We start from the raw sequence: 21,588 nt of genomic DNA on the forward strand, positions 1-21,588 counted from the left end.
TCCCACCCGTTTCCTCGACTGATCATGGTGGATCGGCTGCACCGAGTTCATTCGAAATGGGCCAGTTGATGGCAATGCTGGCAGGAATGAACAACAAAATGGATGCGAGCGTGCAAGAAATGAATGCGAACATGCAAAGGATGGGAAACAAGACGGATGCAAATGCGCGCGATATGCAAAACAAAATGGATGCGAGCGCGCAAAGCATCAGGGGTATGGGCGTTGATTGGTGGGGGACATGTCCCCCCCACTTTTTATCAAGGGAGGGACAACATATCGATTGTCCCCCCCCCCCCCACTTTTTTCATTGAACGTAAGTTATGGAACACAAAACGAGCAGCTCCAGTACAACCAGGCCGAGATGCTCCTCAAATAAAGAATAATATTTTAAATCTCTATTAAAGGTTTATTGGTCTATTATCGTTCTATTAAAGATGATAGGTTAACAATTCAACATTGAGAATCCGTGCTTCCCAAGCCATGGTCTCCCACCGACCAAGCATCCATAGCGACGTCCCTTTTTGATCCTTCGATGTCGGCTCTTCCTATCATTGCGAAGCAGAATTCGCCAAGCGTTGGATTGTTCACCCACTAACAGGGAGCGTGACCTGGACTTTTTGAGTGATGTTGGGACGTTTTCAGACTTTGTATCGTCATTTTATTTGTGTTTAAACAAATCGCGGCTTCATGGCCCGGAGCGCCACGCCTCGGGAGTGTTAGGCCGCAACGGCTCGGGGCCCCTTTTGCGACCAAAATAGTTTCTTTCACCTTTCTAACTTGTATCGCCGGATGCCTGATATTATTACCTGCACGATGATGTGTGTGTTTAATCTTTGTGACTTTGCACCGTCGAGTTATAAGCCAATAAAAGATTTCGCGGCCTGGTATGCTGATTGAGATGGTGAAGCTTGTGCAGGATGACGCGGTTTCACTCTCCCGGCTCGCACGAACCAACGGAAAGATATTTTGTAATTCTGTTTTCATATTTCGCAGTTGATAACAGTGGCCTAAATCCCAACGTTGAAAACCGGGTGAAAATCAAAGGTAAGTGGGTATTTTGGCGACTAAATTAGCTTTGAATACTTGGGGAACATAAAATAAAATGCGCTGATTCACTCGCTTTTGCGGCGGTTAATGTAAATAATTTTTTCATCGGTACTTGGACTTAGGGGAGGTATAGACCTACAAAACGAGAGGTATCATTCGGTCGTCGGACTTGTGACGATTACATTATAGATTTTAAAAGGTAGCTGTTAAAAAATATGCAAAATTCACCAAAGCGGTTCGGACAAACGAACGGAAAATTATTTTTGAATTCTGTTCTCGGATTATACAGTATCTTTCGGGTAGTAATGAGATTACCTTGAAAATCCGATTAAAAGGCTTGGGCTTAGTAGCTTCGCCACGGCTTGCAATTTTTACGAGGAAAAAAGAACGTTCCGGAAGGAATTTCTCTTCCGCCATCATCCGAAAAATTTTCCGTTTGCACGAGGACAAAGACGAAGGAGAGACCGACAGAATAAGGTGTCTCATTAATCTGTGATTTAGAATGATTAAATTAGAGATTTTAAATGCAGCGTTGAAAATAAAATAAAGAGGATTGTCAGCTTCTTCTTCACCATGTCGACCCTGCAACGGTTCTGGGCCCCTTTAGCGACCAAAATGGTTTATTTCACCTTTCTAACTTATATGGCACTATACTTAAACAAAACGTACGGGCACACACTATACTTAAACAAAACGTACGGGCACGCACTCTACTTAAACAAAACGTACGGGCACACACTATACTTAAACAAAACATACGGGCACGCACTATACTTAAACAAAACGTACGGGCACGCACTATACTTAAACAAAACGTACGGGCACACACTATACTTAAAAAAAACGTACGGGCACGCACTCTACTTAAACAAAATGTACGGGCACACACTATACTTAAACAAAACGTACGGACACACACTATACTTAAACAAAACGTACGGACACACACTATACTTAAACAAAACGTACGGGCACGCACTCTACTTAAACAAAACGTACGGGCACACACTATACTTAAACAAAACATACGGGCACACACTATACTTAAACAAAACGTACGGGCACGCACTATACTTAAACAAAACGTACGGGCACACACTATACTTAAACAAAACGTACGGGCACGCACAATACTTAAACAAAACGTACGGGCACGCACTATACTTAAACAAAACGTACGGGCACACACTATACTTAAACAAAACGTACGGGCACACACTATACTTAAACAAAACGTATGGGCACGCACTATACTTAAACAAAACGTACGGGCACGCACTATACTTAAACAAAACGTACGGGCACACACTATACTTAAACAAAACGTACGGGCACGCACAATACTTAGACAAAACGTACGGGCACGCACTATACTTAAACAAAACGTACGGGCACACACTATACTTAAACAAAACGTACGGGCACGCACTCTACTTAAACAAAACGTACGGGCACACACTATACTTAAACAAAACGTACGGGCACACACTATACTTAAACAAAACGTACGGGCACGCACTATACTTAAACAAAACGTACGGGCACACACTATACTTAAACAAAACGTACGGGCACGCACAATACTTAAACAAAACGTACGGGCACGCACTATACTTAAACAAAACGTACGGGCACACACTATACTTAAACAAAACGTACGGGCACACACTATACTTAAACAAAACGTATGGGCACGCACTATACTTAAACAAAACGTACGGGCACACACTATACTTAAACAAAACGTACGGGCACGCACAATACTTAGACAAAACGTACGGGCACGCACTATACTTAAACAAAACGTACGGGCACACACTATACTTAAACAAAACGTACGGGCACACACTATACTTAAACAAAACGTACGGGCACACACTATACTTAAACAAAACGTACGGGCACACACTATACTTAAACAAAACGTACGGGCACGCACAATACTTAAACAAAACGTACGGGCACGCACTATACTTAAACAAAACGTACGGGCACACACTATACTTAAACAAAACGTACGGGCACACACTATACTTAAACAAAACGTATGGGCACGCACTATACTTAAACAAAACGTACGGGCACGCACTATACTTAAACAAAACGTACGGGCACACACTATACTTAAACAAAACGTACGGGCACGCACAATACTTAGACAAAACGTACGGGCACGCACTATACTTAAACAAAACGTACGGGCACACACTATACTTAAACAAAACGTACGGGCACACACTATACTTAAACAAAACGTATGGGCACACACTATACTTAAACAAAACGTACGCAGTTTCAAAGTTGTGGTTTTTTTTTTGGTTTTTTTTGCACGTATGGGCACACACACTAGTGGAAATGATGAACGTATTTACAAATCAACAAACTATGTACAATGATTGGGAAGAAGAGAGTGCATGTCCGGACGGCATCAGATCTTAATCCCTCGTCTCCTGGTCTCGTGGTTTGTGAGAGGTAAAGAATTACATAAATGTTCACATTACAACTGATTTTAGCTCATTCCTTTGGTGAACCCTTTTGTTGGCATGCAAATCAAGAAGACAATCTTTAACGACGACACAAACTATGAACCAATAATATTGTTGTGGTTACCAGATTCGCAAACCACCATTCAGGTCCCTTAGGTGAGGTATCTCGGTAAGTGCATGTGTAGTTAGGCCCAAACCCGTTGTCTAGTGGGAATACATGTCATTTATGCGAGCTGCGACTCTTCAGGATAGCCGTTTTTCTTTTACTATCTTTATTTTGGACCAACCGCCATGATCACAACCACAACATCAACCACCGACCACAACCACCGCTTCACCACAACCGCCACGACCTTCACGCACACCTCACAACCGTAGCATCGCCACCGTTCTTGCCCCGCTGTGGGTACCGGTGTTGGACTCATGCAGAACGCGCGTCGAACAGCGTGTACAAAATCACGGATTTTCTGCTTCAAAAACGGATCAAAAACGACACACGCCCACTTTTTTGCCGTCCAATCGGTGAGCGAGGGGCGATTTGGCCCCACCTCCAGAACGATCGATATATGCAAATTTGTGGATCAAAAAGCCTTCACGCCCACTTTTTCTCGGGCCAATGGGGAGCGAGGTGAAAGGTCAAAGGGAGGGGGTCAAAGGCGAAGTTACGGGGGGATAAAAGGACGGTGTTCGTCAGTCAGAGGAGTCAGAACGAGAACGAAGAGTCGCAAAGGAGAGTCAGCAGAACGGGAACGAGTCAGAGTCAGCAGAACGGGGTCGGAGAGTCAAGAAGAGGAGAGTCGGAAGCAGAGGGTCAAGACTTCGCGGGCGGTGGAGCTGCTCGTCGTGTGCGTTGGAGTCGGAACGGAGGGGACGGAGCTGTGGAAAGGCGGCGACACCAGACGAGGGGGTGCTCGCGTCGTGCAGGAAGCTGCACCCGAGGGAGGCCGACAGCGCGACCTGGCCGAGGTGGAGACGCTCGTCGCACATAATAAAGATCCTCTATACCCCGAGCATCAGCAACCCCCTCCTGTTTCCCCCCGCGCTGAGATAGTGCGACCAAGGGGGCCCCGTTCCCACCCCCTGCCAGGCACTGTCCACGAGGCCCGCGGGTTGCGGGGCCATCGCCGCTCCGCGTCTCATCACCAGACGGGTAGGCCCGACCCGGTCTCGGCCTCAGGCCTACCTCATTCTTGAGGGTATTTCTTTTCCTTGGTTTTGGGTATGTGTTGTCGGCGCCGTCTGTGAAGTAGAATTGTATAAGTGTTGCCGTGTGCTCGGTAGTCGGTATTAGCTCTGCACTGTGTTTTCACTTTTATGTTTGCTTTTTGTGTAAATGGAATTGTGTTTTCTTTTTTTGTGTGCATTTGGTGGAATTGTATTTGTGTGCTTTCCGTTCGTCGCGAATAAATGTGCTTTATTGTTGAACTGTTCTCCCGCTTCGCTTCGTCTTTTCCCCATTGAACCCCCATCTTGCTTCACGTAAAGGGTTGGTAGTGGGCTGAGTACGCCCGATAATTAATCGAACCGTCGAGGTCGACGATAACACCGCTCGGTTATTCTGATAGTACGGAACGGGTCGCTTAAGTGGCCCGTGTCCGAAGTCGACCTGCGGCGAGGTGCGATCGCCCGGTCTACCCTCCGCGTGGGTACTTAGGTAGTTCGAATTTGGCGAGCAACCCTATCCCACGCGGGGGCTGATTGGCTCGATCGCGGTGAGACCGAAAGGTCCACCCGTGACTGGTTCCCGGCGTTAGTCCGAGAGGGTCACGACTGGATTGTCCGTCCAGTGGGCGACGTGCCGCGATTCGAGTTACGTGGCCGTCCGCACGCCGGCGGGCGCGAAATCCGCAACAATATCATAATCATCTCTCAACTTTAGCTCATTGGTTAATTAAATGCAGATTAAGTAAAATGATGAATATTAATAATCCCAGGTAATGAAGTACCAGGGTATCTGACCCTAGCCAAAAGTAATAAAAGTAATAAGCCGTAGCTGGGAACTAAGTGAGTAATGAATGCTAAATTGGGAGCTCAGATGCTAAATTAAGAACTGAACTCATATCTGCGCTCTTTTAGTAATACATGTGCTACGCAAAGCTTATCACATGTCAACATTGTGCGTGGAGGTATAGTGACCAAGCCAAAAGTATGTTGACCTTAAAAATGCCCCGTTACGCAAAATAACCCTTATAATTCACGTCAAAATTTATTCAACTGAAATGTAATTCCCTTCTCATTTCATAGAGTATATGGATATCAGAAAGTTTTTCATGACGGCATCAAGTAGCACATCCCCGACCACTCTCCTGGAGCAATCAAGTTCCCAGAAAGAGGTGGCCGATTCAAAGGAGAAGATAGCAGAAAAGAGTGCATGTGCGAGTACTCGGCCTAATTTCCCAGATCAGCCTTTTCATCCTCATGATATCAGTTGTATCCCAGTCCAAATACTGCCAAACCGAAAGTTGAAGTTTCAACAACAGTGGTTCATAGCTTTTCTGTGGCTTCATTTTGATCAGAGCATTGGTGGTGTACTCTGTCACACCTGTATGGACGCTTCTCGTGAAAAACTTACCGAACTTGCCCGCTGTGCAGAAGACTCATTTGTCTCAAAGGGCTTTCGGAACTGGAAAAAGGCTACAGAAAAATTCAGAAACACGAACGATCAAACACACATAGGCTTGCCTCTGAAATGTCGCAGAAGTCAACCTGGTGTCCATGTGCAGCTGAGCAGCAAACTGCTCGAAGAGCAAAGATCTGCACGGTCAGCACTTCTGAAGATTATCACCTCACTGCAATATTTAGCCCAACAAGGTTTTGCAATTCGTGGGAAGGATGCCTCTGAAGGGAATTTCAAAATGCTCTTACAGTTGCGGGCCGATGATGATGTAAACCTCAAGACGTCGTCGTCAAGGAAGACGACGTTCACAAGTGGAGAAATTCAGAACGAAATTCTACAGTTGATGAGTCATGCCATCCTCAGAAATATCTGCAGTAACGTGAATGAAATGTCTACTCAGTTCGGACTCGTAACTGATGGAACGCAAGATATTCAGGGTAATGAGCAGGAGTCAGTGTGTGTGCGCTATGTGACGGATTCCTTTGATGTTCAAGAAGAAGATCTCATCGGCCTCTACCAAGTATCATCAACAACAGGAGTATCACTTTGTAAGATGCTTCAGGATGTCCTAATTCGGTGTCAACTCCCTATTGAACACCTTAGAGCGCAGACTTACGATGGGGCAAGCAACATGTGTGGAAAGTACAAGGGCTGTCAAGCACAGCAAAAAAACTCCAACCGCTGGCCAATTATGTTCACTGTGGAGCTCATGTTACCCAACTCATTACATCCAAAGCCCTACAAACTGCACCGTTCATAAGAGACGCCCTTGATTATGTCCAGGTACTCAGCAACATCTACAACAACTCTGGAAAATTCAAGCATATGTACGTGAATATCCACGCTGACGATGCTGACACTCCTTGCCCTACACGCCTGAGGCCAATTTGCCCGACGCGTTGGTTAACTCGTTCTCCTGCGTGAAATCGATATTGGATAACTATGAAGCGTTACTGGATGCCCTTCAACAAGCAAGTGATGACTTTGGTACAAACACGGCATCGCGAGCCAACGGTATTCGAAGCTGTCTTTCATCAGGAAAGTGTGTTCTCGGTCTGTTTGCATCATTGCCCGTTCTCCAATCCCTTGAATACCTCAATAAGGCACTTCAGGGTTCACAAGTTACCGTCTCTGGTATGCTTACTGCTGCAAACGCAACTGCACAGAATCTCCAATCTCTCCATACCGACCAGACGTTTAAGGAGGTTTTCGAAGCAGCACAACAGAAGCTCCAGCAGTGCCAACTAGATCCAGTGACCCTCCCTCGTAAGCGCAAGCTTCCGAAGAGACTTGATGGAGGCACGCAGGAATACACTGCCAATTCTGCAGAGGAGGTATACAGAGTTGAATTTTTCAGTCATCGACAGGTGTGAAGACTCGGTAGATCGCCACGTGGTCTCTTGGTATTTTGAATATTTGGCAAATAACCCTGTACCACGTGGTGGAAATATTGACCCTTCACGGTCCAAAACAACGACCCGTCGACTCCGGACTTATCCGGGGCGACGATCTGAATTCTGGGCGATCGGTCGAGCCGACTTGTGGCTCCATCCAGTGGACGGACCGCGGCCGATGTCCGGCCCCGCAACAATATAAATATATATTATAATATATACGTATATATTATTTTATATATATACATATACAGTATAGTAAACTGTAAACAGTAAACCCTCGCCACCCGCTGGGGTTACGTTCCTGTAAACTTCGATGAACGGAGAACAGTTTATAACCTGCAGGTCAATGAGATATGGTCCACCCTCCCAAAATAAGTTGAAAAATCTTCAATAAATAAGAATTTGTGGGGCAAAAGGAGTATAAATTGGTGTAGTTTTAGGTGGGGGGGGGAACCAAAGCCACCAATATATTTATAATTTGTTGGTGGTTGCTAAGATATGCAGTGCAGCATGGTAAATCGGTTATTAATGACAGTTTGAATATTTGAATGGCAGTTTGAGTCTGGTTAGATGGAGGTGCTGTGCAATGGATATGTCTGCAAGGTAAAGTGTTTTATTGCTTAATATATTGTCATATATGCCTGGTGTTGGCTTAATGGTTAGGGAGGCGGGCTTTGGATCCTTGGGTCGTGAGTTCAAATTTCGCTCATCTGTTGAATTAATACCAGTACCGGCCTGTCATCCTTCCGAGGTTGGCAAAATGAGTGCCAGAATGCTGGTATACTGTGTCGGAGTGGCGACCCATCCAGGATTGTGCCCAACAGCCAAGGAGACTGCTAAAGTAGCGCCAACACTCCACACAGAGTATGGTTCCAATGGATGGATGGATGTATATTATTATATAAAGTGGTATATGATTAAAATTATTCAATTGTAGTAATACTTTAAATAAAAGAAGTCATTAAATAAGTTTGAAATAAGGATATTGCATTGCTGTGTTTACTGACTGTCTGGACACAACTTTGAGGTTGTGGGTCCATTGATGTTGAGTAATCTTCTAATGTGGACTTGCGACCGGGGTTGTGGATTTGCTGTTTGGAGAAGTTCTGGGCTGAAAGGATCGAAACCTTGATGAAAAACGGTGCCCAGCTGGGCAGTTTGGAAATCAGTCAGTTGATTATAAGTTAAGGTTATAACTTCAAATAAAATAGCTTTTTAAAGTACTTACCAGGACATCATATACATATATACATATACACATCAGACGCACCTCTTTACTGTTATGGTGAGCATCACAGCGGATTATGTCTCGCACGGTAAAACCGTATAATCTGCACAGAACAACCATCCGTCTGCCACCCAGACGATTGTTCCTGCTTTGGCAAACTATTCAACCAGAAGGCACGTGATGTGGTCGGTGGGAAAATCGAAACATGTGGAGTGTGACGAGCACTCCGCCGATCCCCAATGGACACAGTACGACACCAAAGCGTCACCTCCAACACAGAGGCCCTGGCCTGGTGACTCTGTCAAACAGACAAAGATTATCTGGTCAACATCAGTTTAACATCAAATGGAGCCACCGATCCGAATTTCAGGCTTGTATGTCCTCATCACGATGGCATACTGATGTTAGATATATTTATGTGTTCCATTACCAATCAGCTTGTTATCGCTTGCCAGGCCAGCTGTTCCTTGTCAACCATTTCAGGGGAGCGTTTGCTTGAGTGCTCAAGCCATTTGGCGGATGCTCTTCAAGCTGACTCGTAACTGAACACAACCCTGAAGGTCTGCAATCTCTGATTGCTCTTTCTAGTTTTTTTTTAAGATTGTGATGTCATTCACTGTGGTTTCGGTCAAATCAATCAAGATGCAAGCTGATTTGTGATTAGTCAAAATACTGAAGATATGGTGCATAAATTGTATATGAGACATATGTTAGTGGCGTATCTGTGGGCCTTTACATGGATTACAAGGACTGTACTTATGGGATTTGAAGTTTGGATCTCGACACCATGAGCCGCAGGTTCAGACTGCGAAAAACAGGCCATTTTTAGCCAAAGAACATTCGAAACTCCGTGAAAGTATGGGGCGATTAAAAAGTTCTCTGAACTTTATTACTGAACCAGCGGCCCAACCGCGGAAACCTCCAAAAGCTGCCACCGAGGTGTGTCCTCCCCATTGAGGTCGCTCAAAGCGGAACCAAATGTGAAAATACACCCGTTAAAAGTGGGATGTGAAACCTCGACATCGATGGAAAACATGTGGCTTGAGAGACCCTTGTACGGGATCACGCGATCGGAACATAGATGGAATGTTAAATGCGCTCTGTGTTCGTACAGACGTGATTTATATCAAGGTCTCAAACATTTGGCCTACTGGTCTGATATTTTCTCTTTAGATCTACACCATAAAGTCATACCCAACGTATAAAGGATAATCTTCATAGAATCATGGTTTATTGGTAGAAGGACGAGAAAAGATGGTTCGGATTAATTATATTGGTTTGTTTAAGGAACAGAACCAACAACCTTTCCCAGAGTCCACTGACTTGGACGTAGCATCAACTCAAATGTCGTCAAAATGGTGCCCCCCCCCCTGGTCCTGACGCTCTCTACTGGCCGTAGCCTAGAAATGTCTCCAGAACAATTTCTGTGACAATTACAAAACCCCAATCCTATCTGCATTAACCCCATCCCCAAGTCCGTTATTCCCATGAACCATTAACTCTCATTTCTGCACTAGCCAGTGGTGGAATACTCTGATGCACTAGCCACTAGCCACTAGCCAATACCGCTCGGGTGGCCTGTTCCAGGAATATCACTTGATTTGGAGGAAAACAATTCGGTACCAGTGTGAAGTGAAGATAAACCCATCGGTTTTAGTTTACATTTATGTTGATCTGAATGCCGTGTTCAGATCTCATATTTCGGACTGATCATTTAATAAACTTGTAATCTTGCATCACTGGATGAATCGATGTGCGTGCCTTTTTCGAGAGTGTGCCAACACTCTCGATGTAGTGATGGAACTGAAAAAAATGTTGGTCCCATCCGCTATATACAAAACTTAAGTTTGAGTAACTTCTCCAAAAAGTTGTTCTGGCTACCATAAAAGAGTGGACCTGGTCTGTTCAGCTGATTGTTTAGGCAGGGATCACTTTTCAGTACTCCTGACCATGGCAAAAGCAAAAAAAACCGAGAACAGTCAAAACCGGGAAATCGTCTTCTCATTCATAATAAAAAGAATAAAAACAACTACAAGGGCACGCGGTAGAGTGCATATCTCCGCTACGTAATGCCTGATCCACGAGAACATATCAGGCCCAAAACATTTTTGAAATATCATGTTATACAGTACTATATCGTTTTGGGCTCTATCTCTCAATGGTGAAGAATCATTTTAAAAATTAAATATTTCTCGTGTCCAGATCCGAATTTGGATCTTCACGAAAATCGAATCAATTTGTCGTGGTCACACACCCAACCTGTCCAGCAAGTTTCATCCAAATCCGTCCATAACTTTTCAAAATATTGTGCTATATGTCGGTTTAGCCATATCTCTCAATGGTGAAGAATCACTTAAAATTATCTGAATTCGGATCTTCACCAAAATTGAATCGATTCTTCCTTGTCACAAACACAACGTGTCCACCAAGTTTCGTCTGAATCTGTCCACAACTTTTTGAGATATCATGCCACATATCATTTTTGGCCCAATCTCTCAAAATGGTGAAGAATCAGTTTAAAAATTCTGGTTTGTGGATCCGGATCTTCACCAAAATCGAATCGGTTTGTCCTTGTCACACACCCAACCTGCCCAAAAATTTCATCCAGATCCATCCACAACTTTGTGAGATGGCAGACAGACAGAGAGGGGTGAAAACATAACCTCCTTCACCTTCGGTGGCGGAGGTAATAACCCTCAGACGGCATATTTCTGAGCTGCCTCTTTCAATGGCAATTTACATGGTGCAGCATCCTTTGCTATCATTTGTTTGTACAGTTCATTCTAAAGTTTAATATTTACAGATACTCTCTGATTGCAAAGGAATAAGAAGGTAACAGAGGCGTGGGTGGGTGGGTGGGACTATTACTGTCAATCAGCTTGATGGGAGTGGGGCCATAAGACACATTTGCCCAAGGGTCAATCAGACCTATATAAGTGGTTAGTTGTGGAATATTATCAGGGTTGTATGCCTATGAAAATATGTACTACAAAGAATGAGTATGTCTGTCTATAAACTATGAACTAACAAGTAAAAAAGACATAAAACGTCATAGCCCCCATTGTTTTAGTAATTTTGCTGGATGGAGTTAAAAGGCAAGCCCGTATTTACGTACAACTAAAATGGCCGCCAGTCAGCCGTCTTGGATTTGATCTCTAAAAAAAGATGACATGCATATGCATGCCATCATTGGTTATCTGTGTGCCAAGTTTGAACAAGATCGGTAAATGCACGTCTGAGAAACGTTTGTGGATGTGTTCGACACTGGTTATTTAATCAACTAAAATGGCCGCCAGTCAGCCATCTTGGATCTGATGTCAGGGGGAAAAAAATGACATGCATATGTATACCATCATATGTTGCCTTTGTGACAAGTGCAAATAAAATCGGTCCAGCCATGTCTGAAATATGGTTGCGGACGCACACATCCACGGACACAAAAATCGAGACCAATTCCATAAGTCCCCGTTTCGGACTAAGTCCAACGGAGGCTAATAATACACATGCGTGAGCTATCAGGGATGCCTCATCATGATGGTTGTACCCCTAACGGAAATCTTCGCTGCTGCCTTGATTCATCAGAGAAGCGTAGTCATAATCATCGCGCCTATCGGTCCCGATTAACCAGCGCATTCCCTCCACCCACTCCTATTCCTCTTCCCCACCCCCCATCACAACATCTTGAATATGAGGAATCTTTGGTTCGCTCCCAGGAGGTCAATCGGCTGTCTCCATGCTGTTGCCCTGTCCGTGCAGAGCAGGCAAAGGGCCAATCGATAGCAAAAACACACATATTTCCATAAGTACATGTTATTTAGAACGTTAGATCATCTCTAAAGTATGTACAGTACTAATACAATGTGAGCAAGACTATAAGGTTTGTTATTACAACATTTGTAAATCAGTCGTAGAACATATTTAAAAGGCACTCTTGTCATGTACTCTTGCCAAAACACTTTAGAACTAGAAATTACCTTTTCATTAATTTACTCACTTAATTTGCTTCAGCAAAGATTGTACTCCACCTCAAATTCCCTTTCTGTACCCATATCATTTCCACCCGAAAAAGGGGAGGAGGCTGCTCGTGTCTAACACACACGCACACGCACACGCACACGCACACGCACACGCACACGCACACGCACACGCACACACACGCACACGCACACGCACACGCACACGCACACGCACACGCACACGCACACACACCATTATTCAAAGAAACATGTAGGGATCATTTCTGGTGACCATCCTTACCTTGTTTACATTTTTGAAGTAACATCCCAACTTCCTTTTTAATTTTTTTTAAATGTTTTTATTACTTGTATATAATCAAACAACAACCATGGATTGGATCTGCTTTGAAATGCTGCAATGGTTCCATAAAATGGCATCAAAATCAGGGATCCTTGCTGCAATTTCAGCATCAAATTTGTCTTTTTTCATCAGTCATCCTTCAGCATCAAATTAGTCTTTCCACATCAAATTAGTCTTTCCATTTCAAATTCGTCTTTCCACATCAAATTCACCTTTCCACCTCAAATTTATCCTTCCACATCAAATTCATTTCTTGGGTTCAAATTCGTCTTTCCACATCAAATTTGTATTTTCACATCAAATTCATCTTTTGGCATCAATTTGTCTTTTCACTTGAAATCTCCTTTCCACTCAAATTCTTCTTTACATTCAAATTTGTCCTTCAACATCAAATATATCTTTCTTCATCAACTTTGTGTTTCACTCGAATTCCTCTTTACACTCAAATTCATCCTTTCACTCAATGAAATTTCCACACGAATTCATCCTTCCGCATCAAATTCATCCTTCCGCATCAAATTCATCCTTCCGCATCAAATTCGTCCTTCCGCATCAAATTCATCCTTCAGCATCAAATTCGTCTTTCCACCTCAAATTTATCCTTCCACATCAAATTCATTTCTTGGGTTCAAATTAGTCTTTCCACATCAAATTTGTATTTTCACATCAAATTCATCTTTCGGCATCAAATTTGTCTTTTCACTTGAAATCTCCTTTCCACTCAAATTCTTCTTTACATTCAAATTTGTCTTTCTTCATCAACTTTGTGTTTCACTCGAATTCCTCTTTACACTCAAATTCATCCTTTCACTCAATGAAATTTCCACACAAATTTGTCCTTCCGCATCAAATTCATCCTTCCGCATCAAATTCATCCTTCCGCATCAAACTCATCCGTCTGCATCAAATTCATACTTCTGCATCAAATTCACATCCTTCCGCATCAAATTCACATCCTTCCGCATCAAATTCACATCTTTCCGCATCAAATTCACATCCTTCCGCATCAAATTCACATCCTTCCGCATCAAATTCACATCCTTCCGCATCAAATTCACCTTTCGCATCAAATTCACCTTTCCACATCAAATTTATTTCTTGGGTTCAAATTCGCCTTTCCACACCAAAATTGTATTTTAGCATCAAATTCATCTTTCGGCATCAAATTTGTCTTTTCACTTGAAATCTCCTTTCCACTCAAATTCTTCTTTACATTCAAATTTGTCCTTCAACATCAAATTTATCTTTCTTCATCAACTTTGCGTTTCACTCGAATTCCTCTTTCCACTCAAATTCATCCTTTCACTCAATGAAATTTCCACACAAATTCGTCCTTCCGCATCAAATTCACCTTTCCACATCAAATGTATTTCTTGGGTTCAAATTCGTCTTTCCATATCAAATTTGTATTTTAGCATCAAATTTATCTTTCTTCATCAACTTTGCCTTTCACTCGAATTCCTCTTTACACTCAAATTCATCCTTTCACTCAATGAAATTTCCACACCAATTTGTCATTCCGCATCAAATCCGCATTTCCATTTCAGATTTTACCTTTCGCATCAAATTGCCGATGAAAGACTCCAATTGGTAGAAACAAGGAGGTACAATTGTAAACGCTGAGAGGGGCGTTCAAAATGTTCTCCGAGCGATACTCTCGCAACACTCCATCATCCAAGACGCACACCAACCTTTTGATATCTCTACTTTCGGTAAACATATCAAGTGTATCGATTCGGTCGGAAGAAAGTATTTCCTTGCGTCTGGATATTGAAAAATTAAAACCGTTAAAGTTTCCATTTCTTGGACGATTTATCACTACGAGAACATTCTGGAACATACCTCGTACTTGTTGCGCTTTCATCGAACAAGTCAGCGCACCTGGACGCTGACTCAAGGCAAGATTTTCTGTAATTGCGATAACGTACTTACATGTTCATCAAAAAAAAACGGAGGGGAGGGAACACCAAACCTGAGGGAGAGAGGGGGGAGGAGGAGGTGGGAGATGTTGAGAGAGGGAGGGGTGCGTGAGGAGCGCACAACTCTGGCTTCTGTGCGTGAAGCTTGCTCGCTCCTCGTTTTTAATACTCTTCGGTATTCCTTTCCCACGGTGCATCTCCACGGGAAAAAAAATTCTTTCAGGTGGTCTTGGCGATGTAGCGAAGACCTCGTGAGCAGGGTGGGTGGGGGGGAGGGTGGTGGTGTACCCAAACAACCGGAGGGATCCACGAAGCAGACCCGGAGGGACAATCCAAACTGCGGTGTCTGTGTTGCTGTGTACGATTTGCTGGATCACAGAGTAGAAGGAACTTCGTGCCTCACTCGATGGCGCGAACACGCAGAAGTGGATGAGAAAAGAGAGGGTCTTTGGGGGATCGACCGCATGCCAGCGAGGTGAGTACCCTGGAGCGCGGGTAAGGTTACCTGGTTAGACCTTCAACCTTGGGTCGTGATGACGACTGCAAAGGGTCACGTCGTGAACTTGGAACGTGGAGGGGCGAATGAGGCTTCTTGGTGGAGGAAGGACCAGAGGTCCCTCTGGTGGACCCCGATAAATCTCTTAAAATCAGGATATATATATATATATATATATATATATATATATATATATATATATATATATATATATATATATATAATGTATATTATCCAAGGTCCACCGAACACGAAGAGAAAAGCTGCTCTAAAGCGCTTGAGAAGGAAGTTCGGTGAAGTCCGGTCCAGATCGCTGATCCCCTCCCCCCCCCCCCCCCCGTGGTTATTTTCGGTTGTCTGCTGCTTGTAAAATTGTTGAGTTGAGTGGAATTCCACGCTTTGCTGCATTGTTGATCTGATGAAGCTGTGAAGATGTCAACAGGTGACGTCTCGCGTCTCACCTTCCCTAAGATGAGCAGTTATTAACCCTCCACCAATCGCCGGTACTTGTACGTCCTGTGGACCTTTGTGCCTTCGTGCTGGGATTTCGGGTTTAAAAAGTCGAATTAATAATATTTTTCTCAGTGACCTGTGCAACCAGTAAGATGGTTTCCCTGTAAGCTGCTCATGGATTCTGTAAGCCGATTCATTTTGTAAGGTGACGTGGAATACCTAGTGTAAGCACAGCTGGATAAAGCTTGCAATGAGTGACCACCTGTTGTTGTTTTAGCCATCCTCGGTCGGTGTCAAGGCTGAGAACGATGTATCCATAAACGACCTGTCGCCTCCACCCCTATTTGTTTGTGGTATGTGATCCCACCCCCTGCCCTCTCCCCTAAACAGAGCTGACTCTTCCCAATGAGAATCTAACCCAATGAGATAGCTTTCCTGCGTGAAGTTCTCACAAAAGATTGAAGAGATCAAGGTTAGGATTCAGGAAGAAATTTTAACCATTTATTGTCCACATTCCATTCTGGCTTTATCTGACACGACCGGTCCAATTGCACTTGGTTCACCAGTGGACCACACCAACGATGCACAGCCTCAGGCACTAGAGAGCGCCACTCGGGCTCAGACAGACCACGACGAACTACCGTGTGACCAATTGTCTATGGAAGGGATGTCGTTATCCGTAAGGTTCGTCGCTCGTTTGCTATCCCAGTTAACTAACTAACCGGACGATTGGTCAGTTTTAAGAGCTAAAAATGGTGGGAATATCTCATCCTCCCTTCTATCTCCTACATTTCCCTTCGCTTCGCACACCTACTCCCCCTTGTCCTCCCCTCTACCCCAGCTCCAGCTCTACCTTCTCTGTTCTTCATGTCCTCACCCTTCTCTAGTTTTTCAAAATTCTCATTGCATAAATTTATACACCCCCCTCTCCTTTGTGTATGGAATAAGTCGATTTTTCTCTTACCTAAAAACACACACAAACCAAAGGATGGTGGCACCAGTGAGATTGACCACATCAAGAATGGTCTTTTGTGGATCTGATGACTTTCCATCTTGACATCACAAAAGTGAGGCAGCGCAGTCATACTGTGATTGTGATCTTATCGCCCTTTGTCCTTGTGCTCGTAAATATCATGACACCACGCTGTTGTGTATTATACCTTACACCACCACCCAGGGTATCTTTAATCAGTACTTGACTGCAGACGAGGCAGTCAGTTTGGTGTCTATCAGAAGGACAGTGCCCTTCATGCTTGATCATAGTCCGTGAGCAGAAAGTTACCAACTGACTCACCCTCACATTCAGAAGGTCTTCGAGATTGTTGTTTGGCTGTTAGACGATGGCATGCTTTACATATATGGAGTTTACCCTCAGTATGCTGGGCACGACATGGAGTTTACCACGATTGAACCTCTTACTCCATTGAAGGCACAAACACCTGTTTATTGTCTCGGTTTGTGCACTGTCAGAAATATCTCACAAAGACTTTTACATCACACATGACCATTACCAACACTATGTCCTTTTGTATGATGGTCCATGGTCTACAGAGCTCTCTCTCCCTTCTCCCCTACTCTCCTCTCTCTCCTTCCTTCTCTCTTCCTCTGCCTGATTGGATGACTTCAGACACAACTAATGTTGTGGATCCGATGTTTGGAGAGGTGGCGATATTGAAGGGTCGAAACCTCGATGATGGACCGTGCCTCGCTGATGATCCTGGTGATCATTGAATCAGGCACTCAATAAGCTGAAGGAATCTCTCTCTCCTCTCGACTATCACTGACAGCCAATTATCTGGGGAGCATAACTTTTTCATCCCCAACCCAGTTATGCACCAGAGTCTGCTGAGGACCTCATAAAGGCAGTTGGGTTGCCTTCCCAGCAATTGGTCAGGACAGGAATTTGTAATTTATTCAGGAGTTTGGCGATAACTCACTTATGTTCATGACAAATATGGTGGGATCCTTTAAACCCACCAGCTAATGCTCGCAGCGAGCACACCAAGGGATGTCACACTAATTGATAAAACACCTTGCCTGCAAAAAACCAATCCAACAGTTTATAGCTTGGTCGGAAATTAAACCCAGGCGAGATCGCTCAAAGGCTCTGAGCCATTCTGCTTGCCCGGAGAATTCTCCTCAAAAAACTGTGACAAAAGCACCAGTTGCCATTTCCATAGGCCAAAGAATGTGGATCCCACATCCCTCCCCCCCTCTCACTTTTCCTCTATGATTAGTACCCCGTGCACAGGAAGGGAAAACTGGGGTTAAGCAATTGGTTCACTTTGTCTGTCTGTCTGTCTGTCCACAAACAGTTTATGATTGAGGAACAACTTCATTTCAATTGAATGTTACATTTTGAACACAATCAGAACATGGATCGAAAAACAAACCTGTCCTTTTGGCACTGAATTCATCCCAATTCTGCCTGTGCAGAGAGGAGTGAGATTTTTAAGTGGTGAAGCTGCTTCATTACTTGGATATGTACCCTTCTGTCCGTCCATCAATCCGTCAAAAATGAAGAGGGAGAACCTTTCTAATCCACCGTGTTTAATTCTAAAGGGATCCAAAGGGTGATTCCAAAGGGTTCTAGAGTGTTCTCAAGGGTAGTTCTAAAGGGTAATTGAAAACCATTCCAAACAGGAAACATTATTTTTAAGATCATAAAAGGCACAAACAAGAGGCACAAATAACTCATGTAACGTGTTCAATAAGGTGGCGTGAAAGACACTGCATCAACGGTGTTAATGCTTCAGTCACATTTGGCTCGGCGGCCGTAGGGTCTAAAAAATCTATGGCCACTAGCAATTATAGAGCAGCCGCAGTATTTCCACGGTCACACAATGTAGCAGTCACATATGTTTTCATTTTTTGGGTAGCTGCACGGGGTATTTATAAATTGTGGAGACCGAAAACGTGGGGGTGCCGTACGGTGTTTGATTTGATGTCGCACGGTGACCTGAGGGCGTCCCTGCGGCGGCCATAGAATTTTCAAGGCAGGCACAAGGTAGCCTCAAGATGCCCGCAAGGTGACCGCAGGGGGGCCCTAAGGCGAACGTGGAAATAGTGCGGCCGCCGTAATTTTTTGGGGGTTGGCAAAATTCATTTTTCATTGATAAGAGCCTACGGAAAACGCACGAATAACGCAAGCCCACCGTACGCCCTACTTACGGTCGACGTGGAACACATCTACGTCATGGCTACGGCTTGTCAAATTGCAACGGCGAACGTAGAAATGAAAAAAGTTATAACTCCGCACTTTAATTCCACGGAGACCCCTACGGCCTGTAAAAGATAGCCATATGGCATCGGGCCACCCTGAGACCACCTCAAACTCTGCAGCCACCGCACGTTTCTGTCAATCCGGGGGGGGGGGAGGGGGTACGGCCGCCGTATCCTAGCCATAGAGCAAATGTGACTCGTGCTAAAACCATCGAATATTTTTTCTCTCTAACCTCTCAATTATCGATTTCATTTGAATTGATTTATATACTTCACCTCTGCAGAATAAAAATCACCTTCTTGGCACTTTCAAAACACTTTTCTACAGCATTACTTCGACAAAATATTACGGCACTTTTAAGTCATCGTGACCAATCAAATTTGCCACTCGTAGACACTGCTCATGTAGTCGTTTCTCAAGACAGCATGGGATAAGGTGTTCTATGAACTCTCTAGTTACCTCTGCAGCCAAAGGTGGGCAGAGGTTATGTTTTCACCCTTGTCTGTCTGTCTGTGAACAGGATATCCCAAAACGTTGTGGATGGAATCAAATGAAATTTCGTGGAGAGGTTGGGTGTGTGATAGTGACAAGGATGGAAATGATTCAATTTTGGTGAAGGTTGGAATCCAGATCTGATAAAAAATTTTTTTAAGTGATTCTTCACCATTGAGTGATAGGGCTAAAACGACATATAGCAGGGATCTCAAAAAGGTATGGACGGATTCGGACAAAAAAAAACTTTGTGAACAGGTTGGGTCGGTAACAAGAATAAGCCGATTAGACTTTGGTTCAGGTCTGGATCCAGATCTGGCCTATCGGTGGGATGGATACAAAACATAAAATGTTCAGCCTAATTAGCAGAAGTATGTGCTCTAGCGAGTGCCGTTCTAGTTTTGAATGAAGTTGGTCTCATCACACTATAGGTTTGGCTGGTCCATTCAAATAGTGTCCACTTTCCAGGTCAAGCTTGATGTATTGCTTCTTAATGTTATAGTTGCGGATCTGGACATGAGGCAAGTCGGAAAATATCTTCCTGACGAGTCATCTGGTCCTGTAGTGCATGATCTTTCTGGAAGCTGTTGGTCTTCAGTAAGTCGACAATATATTTGCAAAAGTCCAAGTCAGAGCAGTTTTTGACTTGCTCCATAAACTCCTAAAGCATGTATAAGACGTGCATTGATGATGCTTAAGGTTGATGCTGTCCAATGATGTAAGGGGATGGGTGAGATCTCCACCATCACCCAAAACGTTCAGCATGTTAAGGTTGTTTACCTACATCAGCCAAGCCTGGTGTTGGCTTAACGGTTAAGGTGGCTGGCTTAAGATCTTAGTGTCTTGAGTTCAAACCCCCGTCTGCTGTTGACTTAACACCAGGTAGGGTTGACTCAGCCTGTCATCCTTTGAGGTTGGTGAAATGAGTACCAGTGTACTGTTAACATCAGGCACTGCATCAGCGGTACAGCCACGCCAGCAGAAAGTGATGCAACCAGCATCACAATCTGCACATGACAGCTGTACCGACATCAACCCCAACTTCATGTCTTCTGCAGAAAGACAAGTTGTTTAAACAAAAGTCCTTTTTCCAAACCTTAACAAAATGCTGGAGGACACGCAGGAACACAAAGGTGTTAAAATTACAAGCATTGTTTATGGGTACAGAGGAATAGAAAGAGAGAAAACTAAAGAAAGAAGAAACGTCATGTATGTACAAGATCAGGCCAGACAAATGTTTTTCACATCCCTGCATATCATTAGCATAACGAGTGGATCAACCATTAACAAAGGAGAACGAATGCAAATTAGGGAGAAATCTCAATCAAAATGAGTCATCAATCCAGAGATCGATCCCCACAGGGCATTGTCATTGACCACTACCCATAAGGAGCAGTATGTAATCGTCACAGGGAGTTATTAAAAACCAGGACAATGAACTGCTTTCTTTACCTCCATCTATAGGAAAGAAAGCAAAGGGAGAGGATGTTTAAAGGATGGAGAGGGAATTCTTTTGGACATACTGTCTTTCCAAGAAGCCTGGTGTTGGCTTAGTGGTTAGGGTGGTGGCTTGGGATCCAAAAGGTCCTGAGTTCAAGCCCCGTTGGCTGCTGAATTAACACCAGGGGGTTGACTCAGCCTGTCATCCTTCCGAGGTCGGCGAAATGAGTGCCAGTGTACTGGTCCCGGTGTATGCCCCGGTTAGAAGAGGTGTACCATATCCCTGTGTGTCGTAAGAGGCGACCAGGGTTGGCGTCAGGAAGGGCATCCGGCCATAAAACATTGCCTCAAGAAAAAGCCAAACCCCTGCACAGCAGGGAAAAAATGGCTGTAAAAACGGTCATACTGTCTTTCCAGAAACTGAACTGGGAGGTGGTGGGGATGGGTGGTGGAGCGAGGGCCGTGGTTGAACG

At 44.1% G+C, this 21,588-nt stretch overlaps 1 protein-coding gene across 1 annotated transcript in view; it reads left to right on the top strand.

The window, feature by feature from the left end:
• The first annotated feature begins 15,280 nt into the window (after positions 1–15,280).
• LOC147024898 (uncharacterized) overlaps positions 15,281–21,588 on the top strand; it is a 68,482-nt gene continuing 62,174 nt past the window's right edge. The window contains exon 1 of the mRNA XM_085885261.1: positions 15,281–15,486. Coding sequence (XP_085741387.1) covers positions 15,441–15,486 — 46 coding nt within the window. The 5' untranslated portion in view covers positions 15,281–15,440. The remainder of the gene's footprint in view (positions 15,487–21,588) is intronic.

This window comes from Eptatretus burgeri, chromosome 6 (assembly GCF_056783735.1).
Source record: "Eptatretus burgeri isolate ZD-2024b chromosome 6, Ebu_testis_v1, whole genome shotgun sequence".
NCBI lineage: Eukaryota > Metazoa > Chordata > Myxini > Myxiniformes > Myxinidae > Eptatretus > Eptatretus burgeri.